At 40.4% G+C, this 20239-nt stretch overlaps 1 protein-coding gene across 1 annotated transcript in view; it reads left to right on the plus strand.

Annotated features, from left to right (window-relative positions):
• The window catches only part of YWHAQ (tyrosine 3-monooxygenase/tryptophan 5-monooxygenase activation protein theta), a 39153-nt gene extending 37782 nt beyond the window's left edge, over positions 1-1371 (plus strand). The window contains exon 6 of the mRNA XM_041756783.1: positions 294-1371. Coding sequence (XP_041612717.1) covers positions 294-353 — 60 coding nt within the window. The 3' untranslated portion in view covers positions 354-1371. The remainder of the gene's footprint in view (positions 1-293) is intronic.
• Positions 1372-20239: the final 18868 nt, after the last annotated feature.

Below are 20239 nucleotides of genomic sequence, written 5' to 3' on the forward strand. Positions count from 1 at the left end.
GTAGTGCTTTCAGGAAGAGCATTAGGGCTGCTGTGAACAGAGAGAAAGTTAAAATCTAAGGATATTGCCTTTTTTTAAAATTATACTATTTAAAAAGAGAGAAAGCTTTAAAAATATACTCAAATGGTGTATGTTTGTGTGTCATTTGTAAATGCATAGTGAAAGGTTTACAAAGATACACTTTGGGGAGGGAGTTGGTGGTGGTTGGGATTTTGAGAAACCTAACTTCCGTTCTAAGTCATGGTCTATTGTCTGGGTAACTTAATTTGGTTGTTTTTTTTTTTTCCTCCTAGTTATGGACATCAGACAGTGCAGGAGAAGAATGTGATGCAGCAGAAGGGGCAGAAAACTAAATGCATACAGGGTGGTCATCCTTCTTCCCCTCGAGAAACCTTTTTACTCATCTCCATTCCTTATTCCATTTGGATTTCCTATAGCAAAGAAACCCATTCATGTGTATGGAATCAACTGTTTATAGTCTTTTCACACCACAGCTTTGGGAAAACTCCATTCCTTGATTTGTGTTTGTCTTGGCCTTCCTGGTGTGCAGTTACTGCTGTAGAAAAGTATTAATAGCTTCATTTCATATAAACATAAGTAACTTCCAAACACTTATGTAGAGGACTAAAAATGTATCTGGTATTTAAGTAATCTGAACCAGTTCTGCAAGTGACTGTGTTTTGTATTACTGTGAAGATATGAAATGTAGTCATTACAATTTAAAAGTGTTCCACATAACTTCTTAATTTCTACATTCCCTCCCCTACTCTTCTTCAGGGGTTTCCTTTCAGTAAGCAACTTTTCATGCTCTTAATGTATTCCTTTTTGGTAGGAATCCAGAAGTATTAGATTGAGTGGAAAGCGTTTGGCATTTCTGCGCTGGGGGTCACAAATTGAAATGCCTCCCGTATCATATATGATGGAGGTCTTGTGTATCTGTGACAACAGGAAGTTTCCTTACTCATTCTTCATTTGCTGCTGTTTAAGTTGACAACTTCCCTTCCCAATAAAAATTCACTTACACCTCCTGCCTTTGTAGTTCTGGTATTCACTTTACTATGTAATAGAAGTAGCATGTTGCTGCCAGAATACAAGCATTGCTTTTGGCAAATTAAAGTGCATGTCATTTCTTACTACACTAGAAAGGGGAAATAAAGTACACAAGTCCAAGTCTAAAACGTTAGTACTTTTCCATGCAGATGTGTACACATGTGAGAGGGTGTCCAGTTTGTCTAGTGATTGTCATGTAGAGAGTTGGACCACTATTGTGTGTTGCTAATCATTGACTGTAGTCCCAAAAAAGCCTTGTGAAAATGTTATGCCCTATGTAACAGCAGAGTAACATAAAATAAAACTACATTTTATAAACCATTTACTATGGCTTTGTAACAATGGCACACTCGTTTTAAGGGACAGATGAATTTACTACTTTCTGAAGTTTACTGATACTTCCCTTTTATCTTATGTAAATTGTAGTGATACCTGTACCTGCATTGTGATTGACTTGTCTAGGGATGCCTGGAAATGTATAAAATTGGACTACATGTCTTAGAATTAGTATTTTACCATAGATCAGTTATGTGGGCCATCTCTTTTTCAGATGTAAATGATACCTAGTTAAGTGTTGTATGGAATAAAGTGGACATTTTGAAATTAGAAGAGTTAATTATGTGAGTATGAGTGCTTTGGCTGGTGTTAGAAGTATGCTTCAGTGGATATTGAAGCAGAATGTCAAAGTTTGAGAGTATATTACTTGTTTAGTTTTCAGTTTTTGTAAACATTGTAGTGCCATTAGTGAGTTTCAAATAATTTTGATTTTTTTTTTTTAATTTTTTTTAATTTTGATTTTATAATATCACATTGGCTGTTACACTAACCTGTCTTAGATATTGACCTGAGGATTTTTTTTTTTTTTTGACCTGAGGATTTATTTTAAAGTCAGAAGATAATCTGAAAAATTCAGCTGTGTAGGATTAACCTTTATCTCCTAAAATGTGACCATGAAAAGAATTGAATGGGACTTGGGGAGATACCCATTTAAATATAGAACTTTGGTCCCCCCAAATCTAAGTCAGTAAGACACTACTTTTTTTTTTTTTTTTTTTTTTTTAAATTTTATTTATTTATGAGAGACACAGAGGCAGAGACACAGGCAGAGGGAGAAGCAGGCTCCATCCCGGGTCTCCAGGACCAGACCACACCCTGGGCTGAAGGCGCTAAACTGCTGGGCCACCCAGGTTGCCCAAGACACTACTTTTTAAATAAAAAGTTTATTGAACATAGGAAGAGCATTGTGAATTAGGAGAAAGAATTACCACATTTTAACAAGTACTGGTAAGTACTATGTAATCACTGAGTAATTACAAAGTAGCCTGCCTGGTTGCTTGCTGGCTCTTCCTTCCTTTTCCTTTTCCTTTTCCTTTTCCTTTTCCTTTTTTCCTTTTCCTTTTCCTTTTCCTTTTCCTTTTCCTTTTCCTTTTCCTTTTCCTCTTCCTTTTCCTTTTTTTTCTTTTTCTTTTTCTTTTTCTTTATCTTTTTCTTTCTCTTTTTCTTTTTCTTTATCCTTTTCTTTCTTTCTTTCTTTCTTTCTTTCTTTCTTTCTTTCTTTCTTTCTTTTTCTTTCTCTTTCTTAGATTTTATTTGAGAAAGAGAGCAAGCATGAGCAGAGGAATTTGGGGGTACAGAGGAAAAGGGAGAAGCAGACTCCCTGTTGAGCAGGGTGCCGACTTGGGACTCCCTTCCTGTATTCTGAGATCGTGACCTGAACCAAAGGCAGATGCTTAACCAACTGAGCCACCCAGGTGCCACAAAGTGGCCTTTCTCCTTAAAGAGCAGATTATTCTCAGCATTTAGTCTCAAATATCAGCCTCTCCTTGCTTTAGGAGAAAGTGGCCTCTTAAAAGGAACCGAGCCTTGTGGTATCTCTTTTGACCCTCTGATTCTGGGGCTTCTTTACGCTAGATGTAGAGTTTATTTGTAGAACACTGCTGAGAACTCAGTAGGAGAGAAAACACCTCAGAGGAAAGGAGTATGTGAATGAAGTTTCTGGTGGAGGAAAGGTTCAAAGGTGTATTTGTATTCGAACTTTTCAAATTACTTTCAGACCTCAAATGTTAAATCTTAACAACTATTTTATAATTCGAACTTATTAATTGGGAGGGTGGTTTGTTTGGGTTTTTTTATTTTTTATTTTATTTTTTTTGTTGTTTTTTGTTTGGGTTTTTTTAAATGTCATTTTGGACTTAATAAAACAATTTGGGAGGATTACATTCTAACATGGACTATCCAAAATAGAAGCATTGGGGATTCCTGTTCCCCAGTGAACAGTACAGTGAACTATGATTTGTTTTGAGATAAGAAAAACTACTTTTTGGTTGGGGGCGGGATTGGTAGAACAACATTCAGGTATATAATTTAAAGTATTTATCGGTAGAGACTTTACTGTGGTTTTTTAAAATGAAAAACACTAGAAAGGAGGTGTGTAAAAATTCTATTAGAGTAAAATAATTTAAGAAAATCAGAATTATAATCACTTATTTTTTAAATGCACTGATTTTTAAGGAGTTGAGCCAAATATTCAAAAATTACAGGCATGGACATGTGACTGCTTCTCTCTAATTGTGAGCCTGATTTTATTTGGACTGATTATAGGTGAGTGCCATCTGAATATATTAAAACGAACATTTAACCTCATCTTTCTTTATATGGTTTAGGAAGATTTTCACTTTAAACTGGTGAAGGCAGTTACACTATATTTTCTTCTGACCTACATCTGTTGTCTTTCCTTCTCTAATTTGTATTTGATGAGCTTTGCAAGAGGACAGTTACCATGTTATGTATACCATGTGTAGTAACTACTGAATTTTGAGGACATTGCAATTAAGTTCCAATATAAACCACAACGAACTTTTTTGGATCCATTCAGCATGAGCTTAGACAACCAATGGTACCTGAAGATACGAAGATCATCATTATGAAATCAAGTTTGAAGCAGTCTTGCCATTTACTGCTTATCCACACTTTGTCAATGGCTATATGCCTTCAGAACTAATGTTTTAAAGGGAATAATAATAATGAATGTCCAGAGAATAAAGCTGGAGACTTATCTCATTTTCAGTTTAAAATAACCCCTTGAGCATGTCCATGGATGTTCCAGCCCTTTTGCTTTACTTACAGGGAACCCATATTAATTAAATAGGTTCTGGTGCCTGGTCACAGGCCATGCACATTCATATTTAATTGAATGGATTCCCCTCTCAACTTCCCTGTCAAGTTGAGAGGATTCCCCTCTCAACTTGACTGACAGGACATCTAATCAGGAAAAAAATGAAATTATTTGCCCAAAATTATGTGTCTTATTAAATTGACAGACCTAGAGTTTGAATTCAAATGGCATACCAAATTCGTTTCTATGCCACTGTTCCCTGTTATAGATGGATCGGTTTGCTTATTATAGTGAGTAAATAAAATTAGTATTTTTCTATCATATTTGGAAGTTTAGGGATTTTCGTTTTTGTTTTACCTCTTACTCAAATCCTTCAAATCTCCTTAAGCTGTCAGTTTTGCCCTTTGAGTAAAACCTCAAGAGCAGCTTGAGAAATTCTAGGATATGCTAGACTTAACTCATGGTATGGAAACTAGTCTGAAAAGACCAACTGACTTACCTGAGGGCTCAGCAACTAGCTGTTTGGCCTGAAACTAGACAAAAGAACTAGATGCAAATAACCAAATTCTCAGTAATTCTGTACTAGCTAAATTGAAAAGGATTTTCAATGAAAATTATTCTATTTCTTCTCATCAACCAGATTTTAAAAATGAAGGCTTTATGCTTCTCAGAATTTTTTTTTAAGGGGTGAACCCGTTGACAATCTTAAGAGAAAGTAAGGAAATCACATTCATTGCCAAGCAGTTCGTCAAATTTATGGCTCAGATATGTTCATTGTGTATGCTTCCTGCTGAAGGCCATTGAATTTTAATCCTGCTCAGTGCTGTATTAGAGTGGGAGAGCTATCAGGCTATTCCAGCCCAGGTTTCCACTCCCGTTGCTCCATGTGGTCTTGGGCCAGCATATTGAGGCCCGACTCTCCCATCGCAACAGGTCCTGTTTCTTAAGTATCTTCACAAATAGAAGTCCATTTCATGAGGTTTGGGGGTTAGACTTTTCTCCTGATTTTGGAGGAAAAAATTGAAGCACAGAAGCTAGCACAGGTAGTGGGATGACGATTTGTTTTGTTTTTTTTTTTTTAATTTTTTATATTTTTTTTTTTTTAATTTTTTATATTTTTTATTTATGATAGTCATACAGAGAGAAAGAGAGAGGCAGAGACACAGGCAGAGGGAGAAGCAGGCTCCATGCGCCGGGAGCCCGATGTGGGACTCGATCCCGGGTCTCCAGGATCGCGCCCTGGGCCAAAGACAGGCGCCAAACCGCTGCGCCACCCAGGGATCCCGGGATGACGATTTGAACTTAAGTGGCCTACTTTCAAGTTGGTACTCAGCTCCTGCACTGTGTTGCCCTTTTTTTGGAGAGTGAAGCAATAATTACTACTTTCTTACATTTTAGGTTGTAACCAGGTAGTGGATTGTGTCACTGCCAGTCTTATTTTGTTAATAGGATGGGAAGTAGGGTCCCTGGCTGTCTCAGTAGGCAGATTGTGTGACTTGATCTCAGGGTTGTAAGTTCGAGCCCAAGCTTGGGCCTAGAGATTATTATTATTATTTTTTTAATTTTTAGGGACTCCTGGGTGGCTCAGCGGTTGAGTGTCTGCCTTTGGCTCAGGGCATGATCCCAGAGTCCTAGGATCTAGTCCCACATCAGGCTTCCTGCGTGGAGCCTGCTTCTCCCTCTGCCTATGTCTCTGTGCCTCTCTCTCTCTACCCCCCCTCCCTCTCCCTCTGTGTCTCATGAATAAATAAATAAAATCTTAAAAATCTTTGGGATGCCTCGCTGGTTCAGTTGATACAGCATGTGACTTTTTTTTTTTTTTTTTCAGCATGTGACTCTTGATCTCAGGTTCATGAGTTCAAGCTTCCATGTTGGATGTAGAGCTTACACTAAAATAATAGGATGGAAAATATATGACATGTTAATAAGGGTAATAGTAAAGTCAGTTTATGTAAATATTGGATTATGTAAAGTTTATTTCAAGTGAGCTTGGAAACCATTTCTCCTAGGTGATTTTACAGGTTTCTTTGCGGTCTATGTCCTAGGACTATAAATTCATAATTTTACTGTAGTGAATAATCCCAGTGTTTAATGGCTGGGCCCCTTCCACTTACAGCATTGTGATCACGGGAACACTTTCTACTTTAGAATGTGCTGAGCAGTGAGTCCCTTGGTGCCCTCTAGAAAAAGGAGAGACTCCCTCCCTCTTTTGAAAGTGATGCTTTTATTTCACATTGCTTGAAGGATTATGTAAAGATTAATTATTTTATCTTCCCTTTGTCCTCAAACACTATTTCTGCAACACATCACAGCCTTGGCCTAAGACTACGGACGAAGTACTTAAACCCTGGACACAGGGCCTAGTTAGGATTTACTCAAGTAGCGGAGAGGCTTATTGAGGGCTTTCACGTGATACGAATTACTAAGGGCAATTCATTCGAAATGCAGGGTTGAGCCCTGAGTTAAAAGAAGTACAAAAAAAAAAAAAATACAATAGGTCTTACAACTCTAAACCCTTAAATTCTTTTGTGTGAGCTGGAATACAGCTGTTTCAGGGATATCTGGGGTTCTTACTCAAATGCTTATCAAAAGGGTTAAGTACTATAATTTGAACTGAAGATTTAGTAATTTCCTTGCTAATTCAGACATAAAATTACATGTTGTGGGCTCATTTGTTTGGGAGGCAGGCTTCCTTCTCTACTTCTCTGGGCCATTTGCTTTGCTCTTGTGATAATGTGCCGCTGAGTGAAGATAGCCATCACTGTCACCTAGGCTACTTAGAAACGCCCTGTTGTGGTTATTCATAGATACTTGCATATATATATACAAAAATCATTTTTCTTTCTGACAGCCTGCTGTTGTTTCCTACATGTCATTGGTGAAAACTAGAAGAGGTTTGTTTAAAGCCAACTAAAATTTAACTTAGGGCAGTCTGTTTTCCTTTCCACTACAGAGATGTAGAGGAGTTAAGCCCACTGAATGTGGCTCGGGTTAACCTCATTTCTGCATATGTGTGGATGTGTATACTGGAAGTTGGCATTTAGTGTAAAAATACCTGCCGTTCATTCCATACCGTCTGACTTGAATAACTCAGGCCCCTGGCAGAGACCAAACCTCTTGTTTCTTGTTTTCAGCTGATATCACCAGTTCACCCATCTGGACTTAGTGCTGTTTCTTCATCCTAGACCTGAGGGTCTTGAGAGAAGGCCCTGTGTTCCAGCCATTGTCCTTGACGCATGGTATTCTTTCAGCTATCTTGGAAAGTGGTAAGAACCTTGGAGGATTCACCACAAAGATCTCTGAAGACTTGTGTTCTCTGATTGCTGACAACACGACTACTTGAGAGCTAGGACAACAAATGGGACCAGATTGTTAACTCTTCCAAACTAGGCTGGTCTGTTCCCAGGATTGCGTAACATGAGAGACAGTGAGACCTAAGTGGAGAGAGTAGCAGCCTGGAAGTCAAAAGGTCTAACTTAGACATTCATTTGTTTGTTCATTCATTCCCTATCGAGTGCCTGCTGTGAGCCAAGGATACGATACTAGAACTTGCAGCTCTGCCACATTCCAGGTGTAGGCTTAATCTCTCTCGGCTTCAGTTTTCTTACCTATGAAAGGTAGACACCTGTTCTGCCTGTGAGCCTATGTGTTTATTTCCAAGGGTAAAAGATTGTGGAAAATATGTATGTGGAACACTTACGTGGGAAAGAAGCCTAATTTCAGAATTGGAGAGATCTAATAAAGTGAAAACAATTTTGTGGATAAAATCAACCACACTTTGAACAGACCTATTGCCCTAGATTTTCAAGGACATAGACACAAAAAGAAAATGACAGTGTAACTTGGGAATGCGAAGTTTAAAAAAAAAATGAAGCAATAGTTTTGCTTCTAATTAGCATTCTCTGATGGAATAAAATGGAGGAAGGTCATTGTGTTAAAATAAGAAAAATCAAGACCCAGAGAGTAAGTGCTGAGAATTGCCTTAGTTTCTCAAGAGTTAACTAGTAAGTGATTGATGGTGCCTCCAGGCCATAATTACCAACTTTAGCAGGCTTCAGGAGTACGGAGTACTGAGAAGACCTGTTGAAACAGTGTTTGGTTCTGTAGGTGTAGAGTAGTGCCCAAAAATAATGTGCACTTGTAACAGATTCCAAAGTGGTGCTGGTGCTGGTCAGGACTTGGTAATTCTGAACCACTGCTTTAAGGAAGCATGAATAATTAATGCTAAAGTAAAGATCAGGTGAGTTTCATGGCAGGGGAATAAAAAAGAATTCTGGGAGGAGCAGGACACTTGAGATTTGTGTTCCCTTGAAGCTCATCAGTGTGACGGTTTTCCTTTCAGCAACTGAAATTGGGTTGTATATGCAGAAGAGCACCAAAGACTCTAGATAACTGCCTAGGCCCTCAGTCATCATTCTGTGTCAACAGTTTTGTATTAAAAGTAAAAATACAGCTTTACTCTTGTCCTGACCAAGCAGATTTCATGATTTGACAAGATGCTGAGAGGAATAAGTTAGTAGACTTGATCCTTAAGGCCTTAGGTAAGAAAGCCGGGGATCTGGCTGCTGGGTATGTGGCCAGAGATCTGCATTCGGTGTTAGTGGGAGATCCGTGTTGATGGGAGGTTAGTGCCAAGCTGAGGCAGGAAGCCAAGGAGGTGTCTCGGCAGTGGGCAGGAAGCCAGAAACCTGTGAGGGCATCGTGTGAGCTGACCTGGTTCTTCGTGTCTCCAGGAGCAAACTGAGGGCCCAGTACTCCTGTTAGGTGGTAGAGCACTTTGATCTCTCCTGCTTCTCTTATTTTTATTTTTTAAGATTTTACTTATTCATGAGAGACCCAGAGAGAGGGACAGAGACCTAGAGGGAGAAGCAGGCTCCATGCAGGGATCTAATAGAACTAATACATAGGTATTTACTGTGTTTACGTATTTCATTTGCTTTTGAGGTGCGGGGCTATAGTGAAAGGATCAGAAAGCAACTTCAGGCTGGATCACAAGTGCTTCCTGTAAGGGGACAGATAACCTGAAGTGAGCTCTGCAAGTTTTGTTTAAGTCTCTAATAGATCAAAATAATGAGGATAGTGTTTTCAGTACTGTGTTTGGCAATAGGAATTGGCAATCTGGGACACCTGGGTGGCTCAGTGGTTGAGCATCTGCCTTTGGCTGGGGGGGGGGGGGTGATCAAGTCCCACATCGGGCTCCCTCATGGAGCCTGCTTCTCCCTCTGCCTATGTCTTTGCCTCTCTCTGTGTGTGTCTCATGAATAAATAAATTTATTTTATTTTATTTTTTTAAGGATTTGACTATCTAAAATGGCTGGCTTCACCTCTCAGGTGTATGGTCTGAGGGGACGTGTTTAGTGAACACCTGGGACACCAAACACGAAAACACAATGCCTGTTGCATGTTGTGGCTCAATAGATCTCATCTGTGAGTGGAATGTGTGCAGTACACTGGCAGAAATGTCTTGAGTTTGGGCATGGGACATGAGTGCAGCCTGCAGGAGTGTGGAAAAGTAGGCTGATCTCAATATTACAGGATGCTGGCTAGAATTTGTTTTGCCACTTGCCCAGTAGAGTTCCTGAACTTCCGCCAGATTCTACAGGTGTTTGTTATAAAGGTGAAGTCAGATGGCTCTGGATTTGAATCTTGTGACCTTGGGCAAGTCACCTCATATGTAAAACAGGGATAATGCTTCAAAGGATTGTTAGAGGATTAGATGAAATAATTTATGTATCTTGCATGCAATAAATACTTGATTATGGTATGCCAGGCATTTTGCCAGATGAACAAACCAACAAGGGCCTGGTTCAGGCAGTAGTAGGAATCTGATAGTTGTCTCCATAATGTACTGTGTTTCATGCCACTATATCATTTTATTTTAATTCTTTGTTAAAAAATATTATTTGCTGAAGATTAAAGCAAACAGCAGGCATTCTGTATTTTTTTTTACTACTACATGATTCAGGGTATATCTCAAGAAATACAGCATATTTCATTATCACATCCATTTTCACACCTAACAAAAATCACGTTCATTCTTTGGCATCATCTATTTAGTTCATGGTAGTCGTGCTTCCCCAGTTGTCTCTTCCCTCCACCCCCCCAGTTGTCTCAAAAGCATATTTTTAGTGAGTTTGTTGGAATCTGGATTCAGAAAAGGACCACATACTACATTTGTTTGCGGTGCTTCACATCTCTTACTCTAGAGCATGTCTCTTTTTTGGATGAGGGTGTTGGCTTGCTGCAGAAGCAGGATAGGTTCCTTTAGAATGTCTCTCATTTTATTTTTTAAAAGATTTTATTTACTTCGAGACCCCCTGAGCAGGGAGCCTGACATGGGGCTCAATCCCAAGACCCCAGGATAGGATCACGACCTGAGCCGAAGGCAGACAGTTAACCTGAGCCACCCAGACGCCCCAGAATATCTCCCATTTTAGATTTGTCTCTTGCTTCCTTGTGATTTTACTTAGCTAGTTTCCTTATCCCCCACCCATATCTCCTATAAGTGGAAATTAGCTCAAGAGGCTTTCTTGGGTTCAAGTTCAGCTTTTCTGGCAAGAAATCGATAGCTGTACTGTGTGCCACTTGCTTATGGATCTTTATCCATGCTGTTCCCTATGTCTAGAATGTCCTTCCTTTCCCTTTCTGCCTAGCAAATTCCTAGTCCTCCTGTAAAACCTTGTTTCAGGGTTGAGTGCCTGCCTTCGGCTCAAATCGTGATCCTGGGGTCCTGGGATGGAGTCCCACATCAGGTTCCCCGCAGGGAGCTTGCTTCACCCTCTATTTGTGTCTCTGCCTCTCTCTCTCTCTCTCTCTCTCTCTCTCTCTGTCTCTCATGAATAAAATATTTAAGAACAAAACCTTGCTTCATTGAAGTAAAGCTAATGAAAACCTATGAAAAGGTAATGAAAAGCTCCTGTGTAAAGAGAATATTGTACCCTCTCAAGTCTCCCAAAACTTATTTGAAGTTTGCATTAAGCACTCAACTTGGGCCTGTTACTAAGGCATCAGATGTGACAACTGGTGAATAATTGGCCTTCCAGCTGCTCTTTTTGCGTATATTGTACTGTGTGGACATTCCTGTTACTACCAACTGTTGGACCGCACACCTTATCCATCAGTTGGCAATCCGGAACTAGCCTATCCTCAGCTGGGGCCCAGTTTTAGGAGTTGTCTAAAGAGTAAACCACTGTTTAGGCAACAGAACCCTGGACTGTAGATCAGAGGCCTGGGCTATCATTCCTGTTATTAATTTGCTGGGGGCTTTAAGATCACTGAACCTCCTTCTGGAAACTTCAGGAAGGCTTACAGATTCAATGAAGATGTTTCACAAGTATTTTAAACCCGAAGGCTCTGATGTATATAAAATAGATTGCTGCATTGTTTCTGCAAAAGATTCCTTTGATGGATAGAGTGCTACAGCTAAAAGTAAAAACTATCCTTAAAAGGGGGCCGGGGCTTGAAAACATCACTGGACTAGATGACAACCACATTCCCTTTACTATTTAAAAATCACGTCTATGTCACTAACTGGAGATTTGTGTTTTGTTTTGTTTTTAAAAGTAATCCCACACAACATGAGGCTGGAACAACCCCGAGATCAAGAAATTAAGAGTTGCATGCTCTACCAACTGAGCCAGCCAGATGCCCCACTACCTAGAGTGGGGTTTGTTTCTTGTTTTGTTTTAAATAGAGGGAAAGATAGAATCTTTTTTTTTTTTTTTGTAAGATTTATTTGTTTTAAGGGGGAAGGGCAGAGGGGGAGAGAATCCTGAAGCAGACTCCACTGAGCGTGGAGCCCAACACGGGACTCCATCCCAAGACCCTAAGACCATGACCTGAGTCAAAATCAAGAGTCGGATGGGTGCTCAACTGACTAAGCCACCCAAGAACCCCTACCTAGAATTTTTAACGGATGTCTGCTTTGAAATTATTTCTAGAACAAGGCAGGGTGTAAATAATACATAGCTAGATGGTCATACTGATGAAGTATCGAGGGCTGTATAGGATCCAGTGTTGTAATGCAGCATCAATTTATGTATCTGGTCTACATGGCTTCAGATCAGCCAATAGAGAAATGGTGATGTTCCCCACCCCATCCCCACAACTCTGTTATGTTCTGGCTTTTCCGTGTGACCTGTCCCTCAGAAGCAAAGCACAGGACTGCACGGTGACCATGTAGATCAGAATTCAGGAATTCCCACACTGGAGAGAGGCACCACTAGACCAACAGTTCTCACTGGTGGTCATGTAATCTGAACAGCATGGAAGCAAGAGTGCTTCTTTCTGTTGTCTAGATTCTAATGTTTTTATAAGCAGATCTCATTGATCAAGATCCTAGAGTCTGGCCTCTTGGTTCCCTGCAGCAGTGCCATGGTCAGCTGTGTGCATTGCCTACTGCCCATTGCCCAACTCAGTAGGGCCATTCACATGGGCTGCAACATTGAGTGATACCGCCTAAGAGCAAGGAGTGCAGCACAGATACTCCAGCTCTGTGACTTCTTTCTCCTAAGCCAAATTATGGGTAAAAAATCTGTTTTTGTATAAAAAGGAGAGACTTGGGCGCCTAGGTGGCTCAGTTATTTAAGCATCTGACTTCGGCTTAGGCCATGATCTCAGGGTCCTGGCATCAAGCTCCGCATCAGGCTCCCCACCAAACGGAGAGTCTGCCTCTCCTCTCTCTGCTCCTCCTCCTGCTCTTGCACACTTGCTCTCTTAAATGAATAAATAAGAATCTTAAAAAAAAAAAAAAAAAAAAAAAAAAGAATAGACTCATTCCTAATCAGCCAGGACTTTCCAAGCCTAAATTTGTTTCTTAATAAACTTTTATTGAGAACCAGCTGTGGATGGGCGCCACTCCTCCAACCCTGAGCCAACACGTTCATGGAAAATCACTGAGCTATTTTAAAGGTGTAAAAAGCACTCCCCTAAGATCCTGACACTTTTCATTCAGGGCCTACTTACCTCCAGCTTTGCTGCTTTTCTCTCAGTCTCCTGGTTATTTTATGACTCATGAACACTCTACCAGCAGGCAGGCCAGGGGGAGAGAAGGGGCGGGAGGCCAGGCACACGACTACCTCTTAGCTTTGGAAAGTGGGTGAGGAGGTTAAATTACCAGGTTAGGTAAAAAAACATGGAAGTTTCTTGTGGATTTTATTGTTCACCCTCAAGCAAGAATAAACTGGAACTTGCCCAAAAGCAAAGAACAGATCATTCAAGACTATTAGCCAGTTATTTTATTTTCTGGGAACAGATTCATGAACTAAGATTCCTTACATGGAACCTGATAAACACATTTTCTCGGAACGGCATGTGGGGCCCAGGACAAGGACAGCTTTCCCCCAACTGGGAATAGAAGCAAGGGCTTGGGTCCATATCTACCATGTGACCTGGCTTCAGGGCTTCTTAGAATGGGATCAATTGAACAATAATGATTAAATCACAAGAGCTTTCATATTAAAATTTTGAAGATCGGGAAGAGTAGAAAACAATGCAAATTTATTCTCTTCTCTGCAGGCTACTTGACATCATCATCCTCTGTCAAAAGGGCTTTGAAAGACTAAATATTTGCATAGTGTATTTTTTTTTTAATGTATGGCTTTGTTTTTCCTTTGATCATGCTGTTGCTCCAACAAATTGCTTTCAAATGCTACAGTTATTTTCCCATCTCTCTACTGGACAACACCAGCCTCTAAACCCTATAAGGCTGGTTCTCTTTACTTCCTGTTTGTTTGTTTGTTTGTTTTAAGATTTTTATTTATTTGAGAGAAAGAGAGTGAGAGAGAGAACGCATGCAGGAGAGGGAGAGGGAGAAGAATAATCCCTAATGAGTAGAGAGCTCGATGTCTGGCTCCATCTCAGGACCCCAGGATCATGACCTGAGCTCAAGGCAGACACTTAACTGAGCCACCCAGGCACCCCGTACCTCCCTGTTTTAACTTGTCAAAAGTAATTGCCGAGTGTCCAAGCCCAGACTGTGTGGTTGCAAAGTCCATACCCTCCTTTCTAAGCCACAATGAAATCTTCAAAGAACAGAAACTTGGAGGTAAAGCATCAATTATGGAAAACAAAGGGTGAGACATAGCTCCTGGACAAGACAACGTTGGCCCTTCTGCCTCCTTTGCTAGGAGGGCTGCCGTGATTGGAAATGGCATAGTAGTTAAAAGAACCTGGGGAGAATATTGAATAATGTTGGAACTTATGAACTGCATGAAAACTTCATTTAGTTGGGTTTGGATTAGGGAGCTAATTCTCATGGCTTGGTAGATGCTTTGTGTCCACTAAAAAACAGTCTCCTAAATAAACTCTCCTGATTAACTGCTCTCTGCCTACACTTTTTCAGTTACTGTGGAATCTTCGAAAGGTGGAAAGTACTGAAAAATGGTCAAGGAGACCTGGAATTGACACAGTATCTTAAGTTGGCCCCTGAAAGGTGGTTAGGTTTTTGATAGCTAGAAATATGTTCTGAGCAAGAGGAATTTCAGAAGAAAAGGCAAAAGGGGAGGACACACACACAAACACACACCCCCCACCCAATCCCCACCCCCCACCCCCCACCCCCGTGTGCCATCAGCCAGGATTAGTCCCTGAGGTCTGTGTAACAAACGATCATACACTGGGTGGCTCAAAGCAACAGAAATTTATTCTCTCAGGGTCCTGTAGGCCAGAAGTCCAAAATGAAGGTGTTGGCAGAGCCATTTTCCCTCTGAAGGCTCTGGAAGAGAATCCTTACCTGTCTCTTCCTGGCTTCTGGCAAGTCGTGGGCAACCCTTGGTTCTTGGCTTCTGGCTGCATTACTTTTTTTTTTTTTTTTTTTAAAGTAAGCTCTGTGCCCAACATGGGGTTCAAGCTCATGACCCCAAGATCAAGAGCCACATGCTCCACTCTCTGAGCCAGCCAGTTGTCGCTACTCCATTTGCCTCTCTTGTCATTACATGGTGTGTGCATGTATGTGCATGTGCGTGAGGGGCTTCTCTTTCACATGAACACTAGTCATTGGATTTAGGAATGCATGACCTCATCTCAGCTTGATTACATCGGCAAAGATGTTATTTTCAGATAAGGCTAGATCTGTAAATACTAGGGGTTAGGACTTGAACCTATCTTTTTGGGAGGAGATAGTTCTACCCACTACAAGCATTAAAATGTCTAATTTGATGAAAATGGGGAAATTATGAGATATCTGGCTGTATGTCAGATAGCTTATATTATTTAATCAATACTGTTGACTTCCTTATGCACAGCATTATAACTTGCTCTGAAAGGGAGCAGGGTACCCCTGCCTTAGGAGCTTTTGCTCTGGTGGAGAAAAGTAAGATACCAAGTAGGCAACAAGGCAAGGTAAAACAAATAGATGATATGGGCACCTGGGTGGGTCAGTCAGTTAAGTGACTAACTCTTGATCTCAGCTCAGGTCTTGATCTCAGGGTCATGAGCTCAAGTTCTATGTTGGGCTCCATGCTGGACATAGATCCTACAAAAAAAAAAAAAAAAGAAAGAAAGAAAGAAAGAAAGAAAGAAAGAAAGAAAGAAAGAAAGAAAGAAAGAAAGAAAGAAAGAAAAGAGAAATAACACATGGATGATGAGAGAAGCAAGAAACATGCCACGAGAAGAAGACATTTAGCTAGTCCTACCCAGACAAGAAGAGGTGTTGGTGGAGAGCAAGCAGACACAAGAAAGTCACTTCAGAAGCAGAAGAGAGGGGGAGGTAGTGAGGGATCATGCTGGACGATTTCCTTAAATACCAAGTAAGCAAATTAACTAGGGCTTCTCTACAGAATGAAATACTTAGAAATAGTTTATGAAACCTAAAGAGTTAAAAAGTGAATGTAACTGGGGCACCTGCCTGGCTCAGTTGGAAAAGCATAGGACTCTTGATCTCAGGGTCGTTAGTTTGAAAGTTTGAGATTACTTAAAAAAAAAAAAAAAATTAATGTAACTAGATATAGGGTGGTATCCTGACTTGGACTGGGGAACAGAAAAGGAATATTAGTGGCCAAACTGTGTGATCCAATTAGTGCTTGCTAGGGGCTGGGAGGGGGTAACAGAGTGACTGTGGGTGTGGAATTACTCTCTGAGGTGATTAAAATGTTCTGGAACCAGATAGTGGTGATGGTTGTACAAACACCGTGAATGTACTGAATGTCACCAATGGTAACTTTTATGTTATGTGTGTGTTTTATCACTATTTTGAAGGGCCATAAAAGACACATTACCTTAAAAATCGTAAAAGCTGATGTTCACTTTTATGCAAGATGTGGACATTAGGGGAAGCCAGATGATGAGTATGTGGGAACTGTGTTTGAACTTTGGAACTTCTCTATAAATCTAAAATAATTCCAAAATGAAAACTCTATTTTAAAAAATATGAAAAAAAATCCATGTGTCCAGTTCTGTTTTTTCAGGCCAATATCACATTGTGTGTGTTTTTGTTTCTATGTACCTTCCATGTTTTGAGATAGAAGTCCTTTGAGGGAAAATGTATGATGTGGGTCTCTTTGGTATCACTCCCCCCCCCCCAGCTTTACTGAGGTATAATTGACAAATAAAAATTGTATTTAAGATGTGCAACATGATGATTTGATATACCTACCTATACATTGTGAGATGACTTCTGCAATCAAGCTACATGACACATCTACTACTCACATGGTTACCATTTTTGTGTGTGTGTAATGAGAAGATTTACTCTTAGCAAATTTTAAGATACAACACAGTATTGTTAACTATAGTCATTATACTCTATGTTAGATCCCTAGAACTTACTCATTTTCAAAGTGTAAGTTTGGGGGAACCTGGGTGGCTCAGTTGGTTGAGTGTCTGGCTCTTGATTTGGCTTAGGTCATGATCTCAGGGTCCTGAGAGAAGCCCCTGTCAGGCTCCATGCTCAGAAGGGAGTCTGCTTGAGTCTCGCTCTCCTTCTCTGTCCCTCCTCCTGCTCATATGGTCTCGCTCTCTCTCAATAAATCTTAAAAAACAAAACCAAACCTGAAAGTGTGTGCCTTTGATCAGCATATCCCATTCCCACCCGTCCTCTCCCAGCCCCTGGCAATCACCTGAATTTGCCTTTTTAAAAATTACACATCTGAGTGACTTTTTTTAAATTTTTATTTATTTATGATAGTCATACAGAGAGAGAGAGAGAGAGAGAGAGGCAGAGACATAGGCAGAGGGAGAAGCAGGCTCCATGCACCGGGAACCCGACGTGGGATTCAATCCTGGGTCTCCAGGATCGCGCCCTGGGTCAAAGGCAGGCGCCAAACCGCTGCACCACCCAGGGATCCCTCTGAGTGACTTTATACATGTACAGTATTTGTCTTTCTGTGTCTGATTTATTTCACTTATAATAATGTCCTCCAGTTTCATTCATGTTGGAAATAGCAGGAATTCCATTTTTAGGGCTGAATAATATTCCATTGTATGTCTATACTACATTTTCTTTAATCATCCATCTCTCTGAATACTTGGCCTTGTTTCCCTATCTGGGCTATTGTACATAATGCTGCAATGAACAGGACAGTGTGGATAGGTCTTCAAAATACTGATTTCATTGCCTTTGGGGATATTATTCTTAAAATACTAGTAGAATTTCCAGATCTTAAACATTCAACAACTGAGTCTGTTTTTCTGAAAGGTGCTAAATAGAACAGGTTTTCAATTAAGGTCGCTGGCCACTGTAGAACCAGAGGGTAATTGGTGATGGCCTCCTCTCTGGGGCCTGTCAACCCAAGAGTGATGACTTATGGCCACTTTAGACCTGAAGTAATTTCAAACCAGCACGAGTTACCATTTTTTCTCTTTATCCAATCTACTCTCTATATTCAGTTATTCATGTGGTTCAATTACTCTGAGATCTCAAGGGAGAGAGAAAGGATCAAAGAACAGAAAGAACTAACACAGCTCCATATTTTCTATGGCATATAATATAAGGAGGTATGATTCCTCTGCTCACGATGTCCAGTGAGTTGCTGCAAATAATCCTCTGATAAAGATGCCTGATAAGAAAAAGGCATAAAAAATGTGTGTGTGTATGTGTGTGTGTGTGAGAGAGAAAGAGAGAGAGAGAAATGGTTACTAAAAATTTTTAGAAATGAATCTCCTTGAAATATTTTAAATGAAATGGCTTGTTTCCAAAAAAAAAAAAAAATGAAATGGCTTGTTTCCTTCTCTTTTTGAACTTGGGAGGAAATATTATTCCAGTTCCAATTAGACCTGGTTATTGTCTTGCCCATTAAATAATTTACAAAAGAATCATTTGTTTATTGTTCAGGATCCTCAAATATTATGCTCTATGCATGATATATTTTTCAATTTTCTTTCTAAAAGAATCTGAAATAAGTTACAATTTCTGAACTAAAATCTTGGATGTAATCATCTACCAAGAACTCTAGTTTCCAAGAGAGGAAAAAATAAAACAAGAGTTAAAAAATAAAACGAAATCAGAGAGGGAGAAAACCATAAAAGGCTCTTAATCATAGGAAACAAACTGAAGTTCATTGGTGGGGAAAGCAGATGCTTAACTGACTGAGCAACCCAGGTGGCCTCAGATTTAAACTTTTTAATTCATGTAAGAGTACTATAGCTGGGACATCTTATAACTTCTTGTATTTTTCAAAAGACTTATCATTATCTGAACTACATTTTACCTTATTTTAAAATGCTAAGTTCAGGGGCACCTGGGTGGCTCTGTTGGTGAAGCGTTGCCTTTGGCTCAGGTCAAGATCCCAGGAGTCTGGGATCAAGTCCCACATCTGAGACTGAGCAGGGAGCCTGCTTCTCCCTCTGCCCCTCCTTGCCCTTTCCTGCCTCTTGCGTTCTCTCTCTCAAATAAATAAAATCTTCTTAAAAATTAAAAAAAAAAAAGCTAACTTCAAAGCACTATTAACTGGGACTTCCTCTTTGATGTGACTATTACCTGACTAGTTTCTCTATATAAACAACTATAAAAGTGGATAAATTATAACTAATGATAATTTATGAATAACTAATGAATAAATTGAAACTAATAAAATTGATCCACAAGCAGCACAAGATGTTGTTCCCTAATAAAAACAAAACAAGGCGGGGCAGCCCAGGTGGCTCAGTGGTTTAGCCCCGCCTTCAGCCCAGGGCCTGATCCTGGAGATCTGGGATCGAGTCCCATGTTGGGCTCCCTGCGTGGAGCCTGCTTCTCCCTCTGCCTGTGTCTCTGCCTCTCTAATAAATAAATAAATAAATAAAAAACAAAAACAAACAAACAAAAGGCAAGGAAAAAAGAAAAAGAGGAAACTAGGATCCAGTCAACCTGCTTAAGGTTTTTTTTTTTTTTTTTTTTAAGTAGGTGCTATGCCCAACTTGGGACTTGAACTCAGGACGCTGAGATCAAGAGTTGCATACTCTATGGACTGAGCCAACCAGGTGCCCAGGCTGTATTTTTTAAAGCAGATGACTTTCTAACTTAGTTCCTAACTTAGGAACTTAAAACATTTATTCTCTCCCACAGTTTCTAAGGGTCGGGAATGAGGGAATGGCTTAGTTGGGTGGTCCTGGCTCAGGGTCTCTGGAATTTGCTGTCCAGCTGCTGGGCTGGGGGACTGCAGTCACTTCAAAGCTCACCTAGGGCAGGAGAGTTCATTTCCAAGCTCACTCTTACAGTCTGCAGTAAGTCTCCGTTGCTGGCTGTGGGCCTCTGTAGGCTTCCTGCATGTTCCACTGAGTAACCTAAGAGAGAGCAAGTAAGAAAGAGAGCACGGCAGATGGATGATAGTCTCTTACAATTTTGGAAGTGAAATACCGTCACTTCTGCTGTATGCTGTTGACCATATGGACCAACCCTTTGTCCAATGTGTTATTGGGGGACTGAAGCAGGGACCGCTGAGGGCTCCTTGGGGGCTGGTGAACACTGTGGCCATCAAATCTCTCAGATATTTAGGGGCACCTGAGTGGCTCAGTTGATTAAGCATCTGCCTTTAGCTTAAGTCATGATCCGGGGTCGTGGGAAGCAGGCTCCCCGCTGAGCAGGGAGCCAGATGTGGGTTGTAGCCCCACCCATGGGATGTAGCTCAGCGGGGAGCCTGCTTCTCCCTCTCCCTCTGC

The sequence above is a fragment of the Vulpes lagopus genome, chromosome 5 (assembly GCF_018345385.1).
Source record: "Vulpes lagopus strain Blue_001 chromosome 5, ASM1834538v1, whole genome shotgun sequence".
NCBI classification, from domain to species: Eukaryota; Metazoa; Chordata; class Mammalia; order Carnivora; family Canidae; genus Vulpes; species Vulpes lagopus.